Source organism: Ornithodoros turicata, chromosome 5 (genome assembly GCF_037126465.1).
Source record: "Ornithodoros turicata isolate Travis chromosome 5, ASM3712646v1, whole genome shotgun sequence".
Taxonomy (NCBI): Eukaryota; Metazoa; Arthropoda; class Arachnida; order Ixodida; family Argasidae; genus Ornithodoros; species Ornithodoros turicata.
The window spans coordinates 58327866-58342614 of NC_088205.1; the positions used below are offsets into that span (position 1 = coordinate 58327866).

The 14749-nt window shown below is 47.5% G+C and overlaps 2 protein-coding genes across 5 annotated transcripts in view; one reads left to right on the forward strand and one right to left on the reverse strand.

The window, feature by feature from the left end:
* LOC135396082 (myosin-9-like) overlaps positions 1 to 14749 on the reverse strand; it is a 61208-nt gene that overhangs the window by 37683 nt on the left and 8776 nt on the right. The gene's annotated exons all lie outside the window — the stretch shown is intronic.
* On the forward strand, positions 66 to 11710 carry LOC135394509 (neprilysin-1-like). 3 transcript variants are annotated; one of them, XM_064625283.1, is made up of 4 exons: positions 66 to 212; positions 1561 to 1629; positions 6582 to 6812; positions 9727 to 11710. In XM_064625283.1, the coding sequence occupies exons 1-4, from the start codon at positions 156 to 158 to the stop codon at positions 11647 to 11649; spliced, it is 2280 nt and encodes a 759-aa protein (XP_064481353.1). In that variant the 5' UTR covers positions 66 to 155; the 3' UTR covers positions 11650 to 11710. The 3 variants fall into 3 exon arrangements, with proteins under 3 accessions (XP_064481353.1, XP_064481354.1, XP_064481356.1); XM_064625284.1 differs by lacking the exon at positions 6582 to 6812; XM_064625286.1 differs by lacking the exons at positions 66 to 212; positions 1561 to 1629; positions 6582 to 6812 and adding an exon at positions 8399 to 9658.

A 14749-nucleotide genomic window follows, 5' to 3' on the forward strand; every position in this document is an offset into this window, starting at 1 on the left:
GTTATTCATGAAAGAAGCAAATGAGGTCTCACTGACGGACGGACGAAGAAGAAGAAGAAGGAAAGTCGCGTGTTGGAAGGCGTGCTTGTGTTTCGTGAGACAAGTGGCGTTGGCGTTCGCGAATTAGCGTCAGTTGGTAGTACTTACCCCTTAAAATGAGTGAGGCGGCGGAACCCCAAGGAGCGTTGCCAGAAGATGGAGGTCGCACCCCGGTAAGGCATCGAACGTATAGCTTCCGATAACATCACAGAGATCCACAAGGGGGGCATGTCCTGTGACACTTCAGTTTTTCTCGTGGGAAGCGTACAGGGAACAGGACGACTTTCAATTCGCGGAAAAGGTTTCTGCGTGTTTTTTTTTCTGTGAAGCCTGGCAATAATGTGCTTTCAAGATTTTCGTATCCTCGCTTAAAGTCGCAAAAAAAGTACGAGTTTGGCTCCTCACTTTCATTACGCTCCCTATACTTCCATTCTGTATACTAGTTGTGTCCAAAGGAATAGGCGCAACGCATCCAAAACTGAATGAGGAAATGATTCTGTGTATTACATGCATCTAAATGGTCCGAGCTCTAGTTTCATTCCTTTCCATATTATGTTTTCTTCTTAAACCACACGTTAAACTGTATTAAGTGTTCCACAGTGGAAATTACTACCCATTTTCAACACGACCGGGTGCCATGTTTCCACAATGGAGGTTCAACATTCACGAGCTGCTGGAGTGATGTTTACAGTAACGAGTACTGGTTTGAGCAAACCGTTCAGATACTGAACGCATTTCCTGCGCGTTGCAATATAGTTCGCGATAATTAATTTACTTCAGGCTGTAGATGCGAAGGTTACGGTAATTGAAGACAACTTGGCGGGGTCTGTGTAAGTAATGTAGTGATTAGCTGTGTAATGTGGTACAAATCGCGGTATAGACTTGCTCTCGGGTTGTGTAAGAAATCTCATTTACAAGCCCGCCATCCTCGAGCAACTATACAGGCAACTATTTCGCCTCTAATACCTGAGCAGAAGGTGTGTAGCGTTCACTGACCGGGGAACCACAGGCAAGGGTTGACCACGACGGCGGAATAACAACCAGTGGCAAATCCAAGGGGGCGGGGGGGAATCGCCCCCCCCAAAAAAAAACGTCAGTTTATACATTGGATTTCCCCTCCCCCCTCCCCCATTACGCGCTCAGACAAAGAGACCCTCCCCCCCAAACCGAGGGTCGGGGTCCACCCCTGGATACAACTCGTCTGACCACCAAATGACTGGTTCGCATCGAGACAACGTTGCCCTATATATGCAGAATAAGTTTCTGGCATTTACTCAACTTGTAAGAGATGTTTCAATCACGAGGGAACACGGCAATATTGTGAATGCCAGGCACCCTGCGTAGCAAGGTGTAAGGAAGTAGTAAACAAAATACTGTCGAGATCTCTTTTACTTGAGAGCGCATATCTGTCCTTCAACGCACGAGTGCTTTTGTACTTGCCTGGTTTATCGTTCTGCGGGAAGCGCGTTCTGGGAGCAGTTTATATTCGTTGTGTGTGGTTACAATGCCATTCATTTATAGTTCCAGCGTCCAATGTCGACTATCGAAGCCCAAATGGTGAGGGCGAGGGCCCGGCATGCTATGAAAGAGGTACGTATGGAACGAGGTATCCTTGCGTTATGAAATAGGTGCGAGTATACTTGCACTGATCATGGATACTTGCGCATTATAATGAAATTATAAGAACCGGAACCGAACCGATATTTCTTTCCCGCACCAGAACTGGAACGAACCACTTCCTTTTTTTTTTTTTTTTTGCCGTATTGGAAGAACTAAACCGCAACCAGAGCTCATGAAACGTAGTGTCCGAACCGGTCTGGCAAAAGGTATTCAGTGTCATTCAAAACTCTCCGTCCCAATGTATTTCCTACATGAAACAGTTTTTATGCTTTTTCTCGGTAAGCTCCGCGCAGATTTTGACGCGGGTGGTTTCATCATAAAGAGGAAGACGAGATGAAGATGAAGAGAATTATGTTAGTAGATTTCTCATACATGTCGTATGTATTTTACGGCGACGTCACGAATGCGAAAAAAATACACAATTTTTCTCCTCCCTCTTTGAACAGGTTTTTATTACACTTCTATATCCATTTCGAATAAAACTTTCCATTTACTTTCTCTGGAAATATTTCAGGAGTCTATAGACATCAAATTTATGTCTACCACTTTCCGTTTTTATAAAAAAGCATGAGATGTAAGTACGGATAAATACCGTCTCAAAGCCCGGTAAACCGCATCATTCTGTGTCGCCCTCTAGCCGTAGCACAGGAAAAACCGCGGGGAACATTTTGACCGTATCCATCCGCCGACCATGCGGCGCGCACGCGCACCGTAGTGTTTTTCGTTTAGTTCGCGTAGTTTTTCGGGGAAGAAAATTCGGCATCTCGGGCGAGCTTTGATTACGACTTCTCCGTGATCATTCCTCCATTTGGCAACTAGCGCTCATATTCATCTCTGGAAACCCCAATTTTGTAATTGCATCTGTGTTGCCCTTCAAGAATAGTGATTTTCCTAAAATACGCATAAATTTGGCTCACATGGTGTCCAGTTCTTCAGCTTTTCCACGACTGAATTTCACGTTTTCAAGTTAGGATTGAATTAACTGAAACCTCAGCATCGAACACAACGAAATCTGGAGTAAAAATTTACGCTTCAGAAGTTCTTCTAAAACCCACATAATAAGGAGGCCGAACTGCACTTTTTTGCAACACTCAAACAATAACGTGTTATGTTGTCAGGTGACCATTGTTACAATTTTTCTACTCTGTGTCCTTCTATTTTTTGTCGAATCATTCCTCTTGGCGTGTGACTGTGTTGGGAATATCGCGACTCCCGCTGCGAAGCCTTGCTGCCGCTCGACCATTCCATATCATCTTTGTTTGGTTTCGGTGTGTCGACCCGAAGCCTTTATCGCCCTTCACCTCCTTTGTACGGTTTTGCAAACTGATGGCACACCAGAAGAAAGGGAGTCCCCTATCACTGGGGTTGTCGACTGACATCATTTTTCTGAACGGGTGTAATGTGAAAGAAAAAGAACGGAGAACGTGGGGGAAAGGAGCCTTTCAAATATGTTACTGAAGTTTCCGGGTTATAACAAGAAGTCTGTTCTACGACGGAAATTTTGAAAAGTCTTTTACACCAACGCCTTGCAAATGAATTCAGATATTTGATAATGCTTACTTACCAGAGATGTACATATCAAAATGTCATTTTTGCATGAGTTATTATCAAGGTAAATTGCATGTAAGCCAGTGCAGAAAAAAAAAAACAAAGGAATACCGTGTCGAGCACTAGATTTTCCAGACTGGCATTGTAAGCGCTGTGCATAGGCAATGTTTATAGCCTAATTTACAGCCGCTGGTAGATCGAGTTGAGAGCCTCCGAGATACCGGCATCCGTACTATCCGATCACACTTGTACGTCGGCATACAGTAAGTATGCACTAGTAAAACAATACGAAGAGCAACTAAAAATTCCGTAATCAGTCAGTACAGACGCCAGTGACTTGTGAAACAATTCTAGCATAAATATATAACAACAAAATAAAAATAAAGTACTCATATAGCAATAGGAGACAAGCAAAAAAACGTGAATGTCTCGAATCGAACTGCGGACATTTCGTGGCAAAGTCCGACACTAAAACACAAACAAACACACGTAAACAAACACAAACACGAGCCTTCGTGTTTGTGTTTGTTTACGTGTCTTGCCCATCGCTCAGGCTTGCCTATCATGGAATTTATCCGACACTTTACCTCTCGAGAAACAGTGCAGAGGGCGCGGGCCGCCTTAAACTCGCGAGGTCAACCATGCACAATGGGGATTATTTCGGGAGTCGGAGGCGAACGGCGTGATAAAAACGGCGAGCGTGGCGCCATCTAGAATCGGGAAAATCGTGAATCGGAGTTGCTCCCCGAGTGGCAAACTCGACAATTATGGAGAAAACAGAATTCAGGCGAGATGGTGATCCATCCCAAGGAGCACAATATCTAGAGGTGTGCGCGGGTGCGGATATGTCCGCGGTTATCCGCAGGTATCCGCACGGTTTGAGATTTGCGGGTAGAAATTCAATGTCTGTGCGGTTGTGGGTAAAATGCGGGTGTATATTCAGCAATGCGTCCGCGTATAGTGCAAGTAAACTCGCATTACCCATTACCTGTTGTGGCCCCACCTAGTTCATTAATTTTGGCATTTCCCTCGGGTTTCATGGAGAAAAATACCCGAATAAGTAAAATTTTTTCACATATTATGATGATTTGAGCTTTCACCGGAGCACCTGTGGTCGGAGCTGAACGCGGTCGTGGAAATGCGTTCTCTTTTCTGGTTTGTTTCGCTGTTTTATTATGTGCGAGTCTAAACTCAGTGTGGCTGCAGGTGGCGGGTAATTGCGGGTAAACCCGCGTCATGCGCCGCCTGCTGCGATTGTGGCTGGTACATCTGCGGGTGCGGTGCGGGTACGCATTTACTTATCCGCGCGCGCCTCTAACAATATATTGGCGCAATATTGGCTGGATATTGGCAACACTGGTGAAATACTGGATCAGTATGTGGGCTAGTATTTTCAATATTGGGGGCCAAGGTGTTGCATTGCACGGAATGTTGTGTGCCTGCGTGTTCCTTCGTCTCGGGGGTTCCGTCGTTCCGTTTCCAGCGACAATACACGCAGTCGTACTAACGTCGTAAGGTGCTGCCGGGTGCAGACGTGTCTGCTGTGTGCGCTGCCGGTCAACAAGGGCTTACATGTAACGGTCTTTGTCGTAGACGATTTCACTGTGAATGTATCAGTCATTCCGTCCGTCCATTATGTACTGCGAAACAATGATCTCTGTTTGTGCGAATACAGAATTTGTACAAAGTGAGTCACAAAATAAACAATCTACTGATGTATCCTCGATTACACCTGCTGCTACGCCCTTTTGTTGTTCCGGTGTCAGTCCCAGTTCACCGCCGGAAAAATAAAGAACTGAATTGAGCTAAATCGACAGCTACGTGATAAACTTTCTCAATCCTGTTACCACAGTCTACATCAGTGTTTGCACTCCCGCTGACACTCTTCGAGTTGAAACGAACGTGGTCGACTCTGTGTCGTAGATATTTTATTGCCACATATACGTGGCGTCGGAAGGAGGAGGGTCTGCACATATCACTGCGCGTTTCTGTGGCTGGCCGGAATAATGTTTCCGTGAACAACCTTCGCTCTTAGTTTTAGCTTCCGCGAACAAAGCCGCTCAAAACCACACTCCCGTGTAGTACTCATGGAGGATTGTAGCCCCTGGTGACCCGCAGAATTGCTCTATTTAAACGTCTTCAGTGAACAACTGTCACTAGTAGCTATGATTAGAGATAAGCGCGGAAAACACTGACAGTATCCACACGGGACGCACGCAGGTGAGATCCGCGAACACATCCGCGGTCATTGCATTTGTTGGAAAATCTGCATTTCACGCCAAGTTCTACGCTCCGCAAAATGCTTTTTAGTTCGCAACATATACACACTGCTCAGGAACCATTTATGTCAGCCATAGTTCTCCAACAATAGCAGCTCAACGCGCAGTAAATTGCCATTACTCACATTACTGTGCGACACCATTCTGGATTCACTGCCTGCTCTTAATTATGGCTCCTCCTAAGGAACGTCGGAAGAGACACTAATGCTATAAAAAACGCAATTCAAGGAATGGGCGCCGCCATTAGTGCTGCCACCCAGTGGTAGTCACAGGAACTGTGCACGTGTGGACTGCCGTTTGCCGAGTTCCTTCATTTTGCCGTGTGTGTTTTCGTTCATTTTCGTGTCCGTTCGTGTTCATTTCATGCCGGTTCTTTTCCTCCCCATCGGGAACTGGTGTAGAACAGATATTGCATCGGCCAGCACTCCTCACGTGAACAAATGTGCATATCGCACGCGGAAGCAAACAATATTCTTTTTCCTTGATCTTTCGAACATGGATACGCTACTCAGATGTTAACCGGGTGACTAGTTATGCTCATTAAAGACGGCGGCCACCAGTATTCATCCCAATGGGGAGAGCGATTTTGGCAGTCCACACCTGTTATGTGTCGTCGCTGGGAACGAGGCTATAAGGAGCTCACGGAGACTAGTGGTTTGCGAGTAACGCGACAAGGTTTTATCCTCGCAGATTTCAAACCCTTACATTTCCACCCGCAAATGGTGCGTTCCTTGCCATTTCATAGCTTCGCAAGTTCTCTCTTGCTCCGCCTTCGCTTGCGCAGAGTGGGAGGACACCGCGCCGATATCCGCGCATATCCGCGGATATAACTGTACTAGGACACACCTCTATAGGAATGATGCCCCTGTCTAGCTGCCTTGTCCAGAATGACTGCGCGCATGATTCGAGCGAGTAATGACGTACACCAGCGAATGGCGGTGGAGGTCCGCCATCGGCATTCGCTGACTTTCGTCAGCTGCCGCCTTTCAGAGCTTGTAGCGCTCGCCATGTCTTTGGTCTCGAAATGAGTGAGGTGACAATTACTTGAGTTCAAACTTTATGCATGCATGCCTTTGACATACTTGTCTTTTTTAGGAGGAACACCGAGCTAAAGAAATGGGCAGCCTGACGTTCGCTGTGATCTCAATGAGTGTACTGTTGGCTGCCGCGCTGGCTGTCTTATTGTTAATCTGGATTATAAAACTACAGCAAGCGTCGCACCGCCCAGCGCACAATAAGGACCAGTTTTACGGGCAGGTGCCAATACCGAAATTGATGTACAAACCTCATTCACGTGATCATACGGAATACGACGAGAACGATAAGGTAAGGGCAGCGTACGGGACAGAAACCCTTTGTACCTATTAGAATAAAAGTGTGTTCACACGAGCGAACCACCGAATATTCTAGTGGAAGAAAAAGCAAAATCTGCTCACGGGACTGAAGTTCCGCCACGTCTTATGTTGAGGATTCGCACGGTGCCGGAATATCGGGAGTGGGGGGCGCACATAGCAGACGACACCGTCGGCCCTGTCGTCTGCTACGGAATACATTGTGGCTGAGTCGCAGGATACTTTCCATTGTTAGAAGAGCACGAAATGACATAACGTTGGCAACAGAAAGCTATGACGTTTGCCGCGTTTTCTGTTCAGGTATGTACTCTGGGGAAGGTCGCTCTTGCGAATGCACGGCAAGAAGAAAAGTCCGAACCTTTAGGGTTGTCCAAGCTTGCTTTCTGCTATTAAAAAAACTTACATAAAAGGAGAACTGCGACAGAGCATTGCAAGTAGAGGTGTGCGCCGATGCGGTTTTCGGCGGCGGCTGGCGGCGGCGGCGTTGGGCCCATTTTTGGCCGGTGGCGGCGGCGTGAATCAGCGTGAATTGGCGTGGCGGCGGTGGCGACGTGATCATTACTGCCGCACTTTTCCAAAATGACATTTTTTTTGCGAAATACCCGAAATATCCGTGGTCATAACGGTGTCCGTTTCAGTTTCTTTTCTCTGTAGGTGCTAAACGACTTATAGTTATAAGTAAGAGAAGGCTTAGAAAGAATACTTATTCTGGGCTTTACGTCGCCAGAGTGGCCCTGAATTATTATTATCTTTCCCGGTGTATGATACCAATCCGGTGCTTCCTAAGCATTCTATCACTTATAAGTAGCCTAGCACCTACAGGGAAAAGAAACAAACGGACACCGTTATGAGGCCCAGAAAAAAAGACAAAAAACAAAAAACGAGACTGGGAGTGAGAATGAAGCACGAACAAAACCTCTTGTGCGCATCGTTCTTGTATTGACGTGCGTTCACACGATGGGAGACACGCATCTTAAACGTTAATACCGTCGAGAATGAACCGGCACGCTTGAAGAAACTTCTGCTATCCAATTACGGCTTTGCTATCCAAGCCCGACAGTTACTGGCTGCAGCTCATGAACATTTTGCAACAAAGGGAGTAGTATAAAAGCCAATTTATAGGACGTCTTTATAGTAATAATTGAAAGTAACTCTTATGAGGCTGAAACACACAAACAGGCCCATTGACTTGAGACTTTCAATTGTCCGTTGAAGTGCACATGGCCCGTTATTATGTGGGCTCCGCTTGAGTCACACGACGAGGCAGAAGGCTGATGTCCACCGATAGATAGAAAAGAAGACCGCGGTGTATACCAAAGAAGAGTGGATTCCCCAAAATCACATCACATCACATTTTGTAGCGCATTTGGGAGAGGGAAAACTGTGTGACATCTCCCCCATGTAACGTTTCCGTATAAACCCCTCTGAAAAATAGTAGTGAGTTTCAGTGCAGCGTACGCTATCGCCTTTGCGTACGTAGGGGATGACGCGGTGGCTCTGCGCACTACGCGAAGCTCTTTTATATTTTGCACGTGCGCAGAATCACCAACGATCGACACCCTTTACGTATACGGAAAGGCGATAGCGTACGATGCAAATTTTCTTGGCTACGTTATACTCACAGAAGACGTCATTGTCGGGTGACAGCCTGGCAGGTGCAGACATGGACAGTAATGAAACGACAGTATTGTTGGCTTCGAAGATCGAACAGTAACGGAAGAAAATATAAAAAAAATACGGCTTATTGGGCCTGCGACTACGAAACAGTTAACCACACATATGACGTGGGACGTCAACCACACAACTTCGCAATGTCTGCAGTCCAATCACATTAGCAAATCGTTCGTAAGCAAAGCTCGATTTGGTGATAGAAGACTGCCACAGAAATGACAAGGGACTTGCTGGTCCTTCTCCGCCTGGTCTCTTCGCAGGGCAATCGCAACACATCCAGCATATGCTCAGGGTCCACACTGCGAAAGTGTACAGTGGACGCGCGTATAGTTAGCTGTTCTGTAAACAAAATCTGTCCAGGTAATAGCTAAAATTCCAAGAACGTAGTTGGGTCACGTTTGATCAAAAGGAGAAAACCATAGTGTGTTGACGTGCTATGAGCTCTACTCCGTAAAGTGTGTGTATTGATATTGCCGTTGCTAAAGATAGCTCGTGTACCTTGGCTCACGCTAAGTGAACCTAGAATACAAATTTGTCAGCGCTTGGGTCCACAATAAAGGCGACAACAAATGACCGGCAGTGACGGCCTCGCATTCCCGCCTATGGCAACGACAACGCAGACAGAAGGAGGCCTGCCCGATGTCTCCCATCTCATCTTCGCTAGGTGGACACAAAGTCGCGGTTCATTCAATCGTTCCAGACTAGCCATGGCGTCTCGTGACCACACCTACGGCTGCCGTAAGCATGGTTAAGACTACATGGCGGACTCATAATGGCTACGTCATGTCGATTAAACTACAGTGCACTGTACTAGACCTTTCTACAAAAGCAAGCGCCACCTGTGGCACGCAAGGGATCATGGGAACTTGGAGCGCCTTAGAGCATTACGAGACGCCCAGAGGCGGCGGTAGAAGAACAACAACGTTCCCGGTGTGCGCAGCAGCAGCGTCAGCCGGATTAAACCATAAGCGAAGCAGACGACGGAGCAGTGTCCCTCAGTTCCTATGCTGCTTTGCGCCGCGCGCTTGGTGGCGCGCGCACCATTTTAAAACCGTCCATTAAACCATCAGGCTTTGTTTAATCTAGGTGGCACTGCCTGCCGCCGCTCGTCACACCCGGTTAAAGGGGGAAATGGCCGTTGCATTCCAAGTGAGACAGAATTGCCATTGTGCATTCTTATATGCGAGAATTCGTGGCTAATTAGATGTTCTTTTAAGGTCCAAGAAGTCTGCAACACGGAGGACTGCCATTACATGCGCTGGCTCATCAAGCTTTCCGTGGATACGAAGAAGGACCCCTGCGAAAATTTCTACGCTTTCGTCTGCAGTGGAGCTGAGCCGCATCTCTCACAGCTGTACACCCAAGCCGGAGGAGGGAATCTGGATTTAATCACTTACAATATCTCTCTCGCAATCTTCCGGAGCTTGAACGACGAACCCGTCCCGCCTACAGGGCAAACCGGATTTCAGAAATCGGCAGCGTTCTTCCAGAAATGCATGCACAGTCCATCTGATAAAGATGCCGCTGCTATAAGGGATTTCTTAGTTCAGCACGACATGGATATAGCGATGACAATGGTCTTTGATCCGCTGAGCCTTATGGTGGAATTCATGGTGACAATCGACATTCCTTTAGTGTTCTGCATGACTGCAAGCGCTCCGCACGGGTCTGAGAAATTCACGATCCAAATAGCCCAGCATTCCGCTTTCATACGGTCGCGGAGCCTTAATGCGAAAAGTGAGCAACAACGCAAGAATGAGGTCGCCAATGTCCTATCTACTATATTTTCGACGAATATTGACACGAGCCTCGTGGATAACATCGCGAAAGCCGAAATAGATGTTATACGAGTATCACGGAGCAATGACCAAAGTACGCGCACTCTGAAGACATTCGAAATATCACAGTTGGGAAACATAGGAGGAGACAATGCACTGTCCGTCAGGTGGAGCACAGTCCTCTCGACTCACACCGGCTCGCGTCTTCCACAAGGTCGACAAGCTATCATGAGTCGAGAGAACATCGAATTCTTCCACCACCTCTTCGGAAAGAGGAGAAAGCTTACAGAAGCCGAGCTCAGACTATACTTCCTATTGAGGACCGCCATGTACGCCTACGGAGTTTCTGGCTTCGGAGTGGATCGCGCCCTCCAGCAGGACCGGTGTAAAGTGTCAGTACAAGAGAACTTTCCCATCGCTGCCAGCTCTTCCGTGCTCTTTCGCACAACGAACAACAGCTCCAGAATTCGTGCTGTCAATCGGATGGCTGATGAAGTCATAGCGGAAATCAAGAAATCCTTCGGACATTCCTCATGGTTGGATGCTCCTACTCGACGACGTGTCCAAGAGAAGATATCCTCGTTGAACAAGGTCATCGGCTACCTAACACAATTCGACACGCCTGGAAGAATCGACACATTTTACAGAAACCTTCCTGGCCTACACGGTCCCTACATCACGGACTTTTTCAGCGTGAACGAGTTTAGGACGAAGATAATGTGGGATAATATTCTCCGGGACAATTTACAGCTCTCTGAACATCGACATGTTCCTGTGCACATCGTCAACGCCTTCTATTCAGTGGCGGACAACGCGATGATAGTTCCACCCGCCGTCATGCTTAGGCCAGCCTTTGCGCTTGGAGGTCCACCGGAAGTGAACTATGGCGCGCTGGGACGAATTTTGACCCACGAAATAATGCACGGCTTCGACGAGGTCGGCCGCCACTTTGACGGTAAGGGCGTTAACAATTCGTTGTACGCAGAGGCGAGCCTACAGAAATACGAAGCATTACTTCGCTGTCATAACAAAAGCGTCGAGGGTGCAACGAAAACGAGGAGGTCAGCATCTTACAAGAACGAGTACCTCGCAGACACAATGGGCGCTATGTCTCTACATAAAGCGTACAAGAAGGCGAAGCGCGGCTCAGAGGTACACTTAGGAGACGTTACGGGACTGACGAGAGACCAGGTCTTCTACGTCTCCTGGTGCTTGCTATGGTGCGGAAAGTACCTTGAGGACGGTGAACGCATGGATGAGAGGTGCAACATCCCGTTTATGAATTCTGCGCACTTCAGCGAGGCATTCTCTTGCAGCAAAGATTCGCCCATGAATCCTTCGAGAAAGTGTCGTTTCTGGTAGGAATTGTGGAAGCTTATACTAATAATGTTTCGTGCGTATTAAAACGTCGTTCGCAACAATCTATACGGCTACTTCGTTGCCTGTAGTCACAACCGCCATTACTTTCGAGATGCGATGTCATAAAGAGGTAAGACTCTTTCCCAAAAAGCGGCCCGTAAGGCTAGGATACGCACGCAGACGAGGGAGTGAAGATGAGGGAAGTGCGGGGGATTTTCATCTCGGGAGAGCGACGCAGTTCCCTTGTGGAAGGGGTGGGAGATTGCAGTATCCGGCGGCTACTGCCGTGCATATTCCTATAACATGTATTCATATCGGAATTTTCTTTCTGGCGTGGGGGGGGGGGGGGGGGAGGCTGTGTTGTAACTTCGAGAAGGGTGCTACAGGGGATACCGGAAAAATGCGTCGGACGTTTTAGTTCGTGAGATTTTGTAAATAAATCAGCAGGTCTGGTTGGTATGCTTATGGATATTTGACGTGGGCACAGCAATTTATCATATACTTACCACACCCGTTTCGACGAGTACGTCGCATGTTCCAGCCAGTTGCCGTGGTTTCTGGTTCAGTACTGCTCAATACATATCGGCACAGACTACGCTCCAAGGGCATCTTCACCTTATCCGACACGTGGATTTGAAAGCGCACGTGCCTGAAGGGCGTTTCTCATCATAGTTTCCTCCTTGTACTCCTCGACATGCCATGCCATGTACTGGCCGAATACAAACAATGGTGGCACCATCGCATTCTGAAACTGTTGACCACAAATTCATTTGGCTTCCCACGTTACAGCTATAGGGACAAATGTTAACGGAACACCAGGGTATCGCATTTATTCATTGGAGCGGCACCCATACTGGGAGATGGATAGAATAACTCGTCACCCGTTTCCTTATCTTTAATAAACATATCCCCCCCCCTCGTTTCTTATTCAATCTCTTCTTGACATCTAGCAGGTGGCCGCTCAGTTGAGGAAGTACGGCAGTGCCGCATTCCGTAAAATTTTGTCCCAAGCTGTATTATAGCCTCGGAATACCTGCAGTCGAGTTGTATCGCAGCACCGCGCTGTACTGGGCCCACGAACTCAGAAGCTCCGCATCACATCCTGTCCTTCGAGGCATTCCATTGTTGCAGGACATGGAGGGACATCCTCACTGGCGCCGTGCTACCACAACGGTAACACGGACTACGAACAACTCTGTTGTATAGTCGGTAGAAGAGGAAGAACTGAAGGATCGAACGTGATGAAGAGCAGGAGACGAGCAGTAGCTAACCCTTACGACCTGACAGTAGCTGGCTTCCATTCGTTCTTATAGACACAACAACCGACGTCTGGTACACAGTTCTACGCATTTTCGTCAATGTTCTAAATGTAACAGCCTCGGAACAACCTGCCTGCCACTCAAGTATCGGTGCTTCGTTCTTCCGAGGAATCGCATGGCAGCCCCACGTTCATTCAATGAGCCGACATCTCCCGCCTAGTACCGGTCACGGTCCACAGAGATCTACGCCCCTGCGTTTGTAATGTTCACTCCATCTGAGCCGTCCGGCTTCCTGCGCTTTTTTCGAGATGGTCCGACACCACGCAGTGTAGTTACGGATCTGATGTGTTGACATTTTTGGACGCCATGGAACCAGAACTGCGCGCATCTACACTGGAAGCTTTTTCTCAATATTACGAAGCCATTCAGAGCAAGTGATTCGGTTCCGTTGGGAGGAACGTGCAGGGTGATCTTAAATATGGTGAGGACTCCTTTTGGTACCGCGCGCAAATCCTAAACCCAAATCGTAAATCCGAACTTAAGAAGAGTTTTATTCTCTACGAAGAATTAAGTGTTTTCCGCTGTACTTCGTGACGAGTCTGTTATGGATGGTTTGCGTAAGGAATTTTCTGAGTACGCCCTGTACGTCCCCCCAGAAAAGGTTGTTGCTCCGCCACAGTTTTGGGCATCGCATGAGAATACGTAGCCTGCTCTGTCAAGATGTGCACTGGAAATCCTAGCAATTGCAGTCTCAAGCGTAAACGTAGAGCGAGCCTTTTCGAAATTCCGTGTCGTGAACCGTAAAGAACGAGCAGCCATGTCTGATGAAAGTTTAGCGATGTATTCATGCTTGTACTATAATAGGCCCTAAACGGAATTAATGTGTATAAATGTGCTGTAAATTGTGCTCTGTGAAATAAAGCAAATTTCGAAGCGGGTATAACATTTTCTTCCATCGTTGTTTCGCATCTTGTATTTCGTGCGGTATTTGGGGAAGCTGCGCATTCCTTGATATTTTAGCTGCCGACTTTCCGGCATCTATTTTTCGCGCAAACGATTTAAAATGCCGAAAATATCCCCCTCCCCCCCCCACCACGCACGCACACGCGGTGCGGGCGTCGAGACTGTGCCTCGGGTTAGATCAGACGACCCTCAGTAAAGATGGCGGATCGCCTTCAAGAAACGGGCAATAAAAATTTTATACGTTTCACGCAATATACGAGGGTCATTCCTGTTTAATTTCGTTACTGATTGGCTCCTCTTTCACGTAAAAGCGTTTGATTTTTGTTTTTATTAATTTCTCTTCAAGAAAAGCCAGTGGTCCCGATACGGAACTCCATCCTAGAGGAACTCCGAGTCCAGTCGAAGAGACCGTTTATTGCGGTGACGACTGAAATGTGGATCGAGGTCTATCGCATGCAGATGATGTCACACAGATAATGTCACGCAGACGATGTCCGAGCTCCGCACCCGCTTCCTTATTTTCCCCAGTTTTCCTACAAACGTATCAAGGTGCCCCTCAAGCGGAAGCACCGCTCCGTACGTCAGCGGGTTGAGAGTGACGTGGCTACCCATTGATATTCATTATCCACGTACTAGAAACCCCTCTGTCTTTTACCCTTTTTGTGTCATTATCGTGAGTTTGTTTCCGCAGTTCGTGACCTGCAGAGTCCCAATCCGCGTGTTACGCCTAATGTGACATATGTAAGCAGGGAAACTGCAATGCGAAAAACTGGACGGAGGGAAGACACACATACACACACAACCGTATAGCCGTATAGCGCTGTGTATGTGTGTCTTCCCTGTTCAGTTTTTCGCGCTGCAGTTTCCGTGCTCAACATGTA